General features: G+C 36.0%; 1 protein-coding gene across 1 annotated transcript; it reads left to right on the top strand.

Moving 5' to 3' along the window:
- The first annotated feature begins 1,417 nt into the window (after positions 1-1,417).
- LOC143636267 (GATA transcription factor 15-like) lies at positions 1,418-2,653 on the top strand. Its single transcript, XM_077103910.1, has 3 exons — positions 1,418-1,490; positions 1,588-1,737; positions 2,225-2,653. Exons 1-3 carry the CDS (start codon positions 1,470-1,472, stop codon positions 2,549-2,551), a joined length of 498 nt encoding a protein of 165 aa, XP_076960025.1. The 5' UTR covers positions 1,418-1,469; the 3' UTR covers positions 2,552-2,653.
- The last annotated feature ends 4,189 nt before the right edge of the window (positions 2,654-6,842 follow it).

Genomic DNA, 6,842 nt, shown 5'->3' on the forward strand with positions numbered 1-6,842 from the left:
ACTGATCGAATTCCTATCGACTCTTCGTCGTAACGCTCGGGTTTTACCAACGCCCATGTTTCAATACTGGGGTTTTGCCAGCTGCCCGACGCAACGCTCCGGGTAGAAAAACTAGTTAAAATATAAGATATGAGATCAAGGCCGGTCCTAGGGTGAGGCTGGGTGGTCGACAGCCCCATGGCCGACACCCCGCTAGGCTCGATCTTTAAAAAAAATTATATGTACTTTAATGAAAAACAATATGTATATTTAATGTTTAAAATCATTACATAACAACTACCTTGGTCTAGTGGCAGATGGTATGACTTCCAACCAAAAGATTGTGAGTTCTAGTTTCATTTGAGACATGATTAAACCTATTTTTATACAAAAGTTTTTACACAACCCATATCATAACCAAGTAAGCCAATTTAAAAACTAAATTGTTCAAACCCAACAAAATACTCTTTTTATTTAAGGCTCAAAATATTTTTCGCCTTTGGCCCAATCTTTTTTTTTTTCAATTCTCGAAGCCGACCTTGTATGGAATGAACATTGAACTCTCAAATACAAGGGTTCACTTTAGTTTCCATATTGTGGCGGTGAAAATAAATTAAATCTCATTATTTATTTATTTTTTTATAATTTGGGTTTGAGGAATAGGATGAGGCCTCTACAGTATTCTAGCTGAAATCCCTAACGGCTGGCTAAGTCTACATGTCCGTGTCGGCTAATGAGCTGGAATGGTGAACTAATTCAATCTACTGTTGTATACGTATGAGTAATCCGTCATCATCCTAAAAAAGGTGGAAAGACGGGTGTTATTTGGTAAGTTAAGATTGTCTACAAAAGGCATAACCCACTGCACTTGAATAAGTATTCGTGCTCAAAAGCGTCGACTAAGTCTTAGCCAACTTAGCTGACGTGACTCAATCCGATTCGTTTAAAACAAGACGACTCAAATCGAACTTAGTAATTTCCCTTTATGCCCCTAATTTCCGATTAAAACTTTATATAAAATTATTTTGGCGCTCTTTTAATTTTTGGCGGGTAAGGGTATGTATACAAGTAAGGTCCAAAAACAAAGAGTAAGTCAGACAAGGGGCAATTTCGTCATTTAAACATTGCCGCGCCCTAGGGTTTTTCTTCTGAGCCGTTATCACTTCTTCACTCCATCATATTCATTTTATTTTGCCGCTATCACTTCTTCACTCCTTCATATTCATCTTCTCTCTCTATATTATGTTTCTCTGCAAAACCCTCAACTCCTTCAAGTGATCAATCACCTGTAACTTATAATATCGATCTGCTTTCAGTTTTCACCTTCTGGGTTCCAAGATTCAAGATTTGTTCGAAATAGTTGATTGATCGGCTTTTTAGCTTCTGGGTTGGTCTTCATTTCAGCCAAATCGACTTTGATCGCTTGACTCGGTGGCGATCGTGTACGGATCAGTGATTTGATCGATCGATTGGATTGCTTTTGTTTGGAAATGGGGGATTTAAGTGATAAGGTGAGTGATTGGTGATGGATATTTAGCTATGTTTTGTTGGTTAATTTTGAAGTTAATATTATTATTAATTAATAATTTGTGTTTTTTGGTGATTTAGGGTTCGGAGTGTGAAGATATGATGAAGTGCAAAAGAAGCAGTAGTCCGGGATCGGATTCATCGGACGGTGGAGGTGATTCCATCAAAACCTGTGCCGATTGTGGGACCACTAAAACTCCTCTCTGGCGTGGCGGCCCAGCTGGCCCTAAGGTATTTTTTTTCTTTTTCTATTTTTTTGTTTTTTAAACATCTATACTTTATTATTTTAGAACTCTCATTATATTATTATTATTATTCTTATTCTTATTTTATATTTTTTTTTAATTAAAATTAGCGTTTGATTTTTATAAATTTTCAAAATATAATTATAAAAAATATTATGTATTAATAAGAAATTGAGAGTTTTTAATTACAAAAATTTCTTGAAATCTGTATGCTAAAAAGAAGTATAAAAAATGAAGAATCTTTGTTTAGTTTTTTAAAAAGTTTATATATATATTTTTGTTTAAAAAGCTTTATGATTTTTATTAAAAAACATTTCCTGTATTTCAACAGAAAAATGAGAGTTTTTTGATAACAGATTATCAAAAAAGTTTTTTATTTTTTTTTTCATACTGATCATGAATCAATGAACAAGAATCTTGGTTTAATTTGATTTTTTGATGGATTAATAATATTATTATTATTTTTATTACAGTCTCTATGCAATGCTTGTGGGATCAGAAGCAGGAAGAAGAGAAGGGCCCTTTTGGGAATGACCAAAGAGGAAAAGAAAGCCAAGAAAGCCGCCACGGCTGCAGCCGCAACATCCGGAGGTGATAGTCAAAATAGCAGTCCAAATAGCGGTTTAACCACGGGCAACACAGATAGTTTTTGTTTGAAGAAGAGGTTAATGGCGCTTGGATCGGAAGTGGTTTTGCAGAGACCGAGATCAAGGATCACGAAACGAAGGAGGAAGCTTGGTGAAGTAGAACAAGCTGCATTTTTATTAATGGCTTTATCTTGTGGTTCTGTTTTTGCTTAATTAAGAAAAATAAATTAATTAGTTTTTTTTGTCCAATGGTGAAGCATCAAAGAGTGAAGATTAAGATGTATCGTTCTTTGATTGGAACTTCTAATTTTGTTTGGTGAAATTTAATGATATTATGTTTTAGTTTTGTTATTAGTTTAATGAGTGTGATTAGTTAAGTGGTTATATTGCATTTGTTTAATTAAAATGATTTAATTAGCATATTATAATGTGTGATTATGACATGGTGGTAGTTGAGTTGCCTTCAGCATCAATAATGTGCAATATTTGTTAACTAATGCATGAATAAGTGTACAAATTTGATTTTATATGATATTGTGAATATGCTCAACTAATAATCATTATTAGACATGGTATGTTTAGTAAAGCTCCATAGACATAGAGATTGCTCATTGACATTGTGTCCGGTAGTCAATGCCTACGGCCAACATCTAACAGTGTTTCTTGTGAGCAATTGGTTTTAAGATATCATGTTGCTGTCTAGCAAGCCTTATAAAACATGCGGGCCGGGTTGGGTCGGAGTCGGGTTGAATAACTGCTTGGGACTAGTTTGAGTCAAATTGAGTAGGGTTCAGTAGTGCTTGTTCAACAGTTTTAGAAAAGTATCAAATTGGTTTAGAAGAATTTTTTTTTTAAACACACTCGTTTTAATATATTTGGTAAATAAGTTTTTGGGAGAAGTGATGGTAGTTGTGAGAGAGGGGTTGTGGTAACCACGACTGGTAGGTGGCCTCGCTATTGGGAGTGGCCGTTGCGGTGAAGGTGGTGACCGCGATTAGTAGGTGGTGTCAGCAGTTGCTCGTGGTGCTTGTACATTTAGAGCCGTTTTACGTTAGCAAATTTGGTTGTAATGATTCATTTATACAACTTTAGTATGACCAAATAAACCAGGATTCAAACTTTTTTGTTTTTTGTTTGTGTTTTTTTGTTTTTACCTTAAGTCATTTTTTGATAAACGAGTCATAAAGGTAATGTGTATTCAAAACTTTTGTTTGGCCCTTTCTCTCGTGTCTTGTCCAACATGGAGGCTTTATGGCCGAACTATTCGTCCACCAACATTCGGATCCAATATAAGTATTTCTTTATGTTGCACCACTTATGGCTCTTAATTCAGAGTCATTTTAGGGTTAATTTTTTGTTCTAGCATAAGTTTTTAGTTCTCAAATATCAAGCTCATTGTTTCACATTCAAGGTTCTAAAATCTAAGATGTTTCAAGAATTTGTAGTACTTCTCATTGTTTATTTGGTTTTGAATTCCTACTTGTTGCTCAAAATGCATCAACAATTTGGTATTTCTTGATATCCATATTTATATAACTTTCTCTTTCCAAAACTAATTAAACAAATGTTATCGAATCATTTTAAATGTTGGTTTTGTTAACAACAAAAAAGCACATATAACACGCTTATCACACATATTTAATACACCTTTTGTCGCAAGTAAGACATGAACCCACAACATTCTAGTTGCTACACTAACATCGCTAGTAAAAAAATATTTAGTATTGATTTTTCTTTTTTCTTTTTCTTTTTTTGGTTGCAAAAGCCTAATGGAAGCAAGGGTGTCACATTAAGTTCTAGAATTTTATTAATTGCATCAAAATGGTTCCATCAGATTGTCCCAGTTTCTTTGGTTAGGAAAGACATGTGCTTTTCAAAACATAAAGGGAAGAGTACCACTGTTGGGAGAAGGATAATGGCCCTCCTCAACTTTGGGCGATCTAGAGGACAACCTTTAACCATATTTGTACTTTCATTCTCTTATTGGTCTATATGACTCACATCTTTATTTATGTTTTAGAAAATGGAATATCCTTTTGACTTTGTGTTTAGGTATCTCTATGCAAATCATTAGCTTAATAACATGTTTAATTGTTTATATTGTTTGTGTTGTAATGGATGTTTAGGTATCTCCATGCAAATCATTAAGCTTAATATAACTTTGTGTTTAGGTATCTCTATGATCTTAATGGTTCTAGGATGTTTATATTAGTTTCTTTTATGATAATTGTGTGGCCAAAGATTAGAATTTACCATTCTTAAGTATAAAGGTATTTAATAATCAGTCAAGGACGTCGATTGCAATATTGTGTAGGGCTCGAGCTCGGCTTATTTTAATTAAAGAGGGTTAGAGCTTAAGCTAAGCCCGCGAATAATTTATTTTGAGCTCATCTCGTATATTATTTATTAATTACTTAATTTATATAGTTTATAACGATTTACATGCATATTTATAATTATAAATTTTATGTATAATACAGTATATATTTTGTAATTAGTTTTATGATATTGTAAGGCCCCGAACCCGGTAGCCTTACTTTAGCGTCGGATTTACTCATAAACACAGTTCTTACAAATCAGAGTTCATTAAAACTTTCGCGGAAACGTTTACTTGAAGCATTCGTTACAAAACATTCAATCTCTTCTTTGATATTATAAAACAAATCATTATATTTAAAACATCTTTTCTTCCATCTTAAGATGTCAGCCGTTCAATCCATGCCATGTGCCATCCTCATGTTAGTTCTTTGGTCTGATCACCTGCGTGCATACTAAAAGTCAGCTACGCTGAGTGAGTTCTAGTTAATCAAGCAACTTATCATACAACCACTACATGCATCATATACGTATCCGAAGACACGTAGTCCACCATCTAACCTGCTTACCTTACCACTTAGCCTCTTATTTACACCTACCACCTTGCCACTTTGCCACTTTAATAACGTATAACGTTATGCCACTTTGCCACTTTGCCGCTTTAATAACGTATAACGTTATGCCACTTTGCCACTTTAATGACGTAGTCACGTATAGGCTTACCCTACCAGGTACTATCGTCATGCCACTAACACTCTTACTACACTCCTGCCACTTCTAACATGCTCTACATCTACTTGTCTATAACATGCTTCATATCATTTACATAATAAGCAAGTCACATCATAGCATTCATACACACTAATAACCACTTGGCAATCACTATCCTTGGCGATGCGTGCAATATCCGAAGATCGTTCACGCACCAACAAGTATTATATAATAGCTACCTCGTATAACAACTATAGCATACACTTACCACTTAAGGTAAGTGTATTCACACTTCACATCGAGTATGCACACAGCCCCGAAAACATAACAAGGAAATGGCGCTAGAAACTCACCTGAACTCTGCTTCTTCCTCCGATAGTTGTAAATCCCTTCTTTAACTGAGCTCGGCTGACTGTATAAGTTACACGTATCAATTAACTACTACTCATGTTGTAATTCTATCTTTATATGACCCACAACGAACGGGGGTCCGGGGGCAGCGCCCCTGGCAGCGGGGTCTAGGGGCGGCAGCCCCTAGCAGGGTCCAAGGGGCAGAGCCTCTGGCTGGGGTCGAGCTGCCAGGTCAGCTTGGAAAAATTTTATTTACATTAACTGTCTTAACACATTTTTCATTAGGTTTTTAATTTATTTTCTAATCGAACTTGACTTTAGGCGAAGTTAAACCTTAGGCGAACTTAGCTTTAGGCGAAGTTAAACCTTAGGCGAACTTAGCTTTAGGCGAAGTTAAACCTTAGGCGAACTTAGCTTTAGGCGAAGTTAAACCTTATACGAACTTAGCTTTAGGCGAAGTTAAACCTTAGGCGAACTTAGCTTTAGGCGAAGTTGTCATCAAGCGAACTTAGCTTTGCAGGCGAAGTTGTTATCAGGCGAACTTAGCTTTGCAGGCGAAGTTCATCAGGCGAACTTAGCTTGCAGGCGAAGTTGTCGGCTGCAGCTACTGTTCGTGCTTAAATCCCTTAATCATCTTCGTTTCTTAACCAAATAACTCGATTTAGGTATCCACGGAATCGTCTGACCAGCGCCTACAAACCCCAACCATCAAATCGACCTAACATCGATGTTTAAAGGGTGCGATTTAGGCATATAGGTTACGGGTTCTTTTATCAATCGATTAACCCATCAAATCATAACCATTTTCAGTAAGTTTAGCTTTGTTGGATTCGTTTTTACCATACAAACACAGATCTATCATTTCTATACTAATCCAAACCTAAACGAACAAGTTCTCGATATAAACGTACCGTAAATGAGTCGAACTACGAACACGAGCTGGTCTTGTTGCTTTGGTTCGTCACGACGATCTAGCACCAACGAGCTCGGGTCCTCGCCTTTGGATCTTGGTTCGGGTTGTGTGTGTTTTGGGGTGCGTAGAGATTAGGATGGATAAATGGATGGAATGGAAAGGATTGGGGTTTAAGGGGGTATTTATACTCCCTTAAGCCTATGGACCGAAGGC

This window comes from Bidens hawaiensis, unplaced genomic scaffold (genome assembly GCF_021521415.1).
Source record: "Bidens hawaiensis isolate Kalapana, Puna unplaced genomic scaffold, B.hawaiensis_p1.1 tig00007857_1, whole genome shotgun sequence".
Lineage (NCBI taxonomy): Eukaryota > Viridiplantae > Streptophyta > Magnoliopsida > Asterales > Asteraceae > Bidens > Bidens hawaiensis.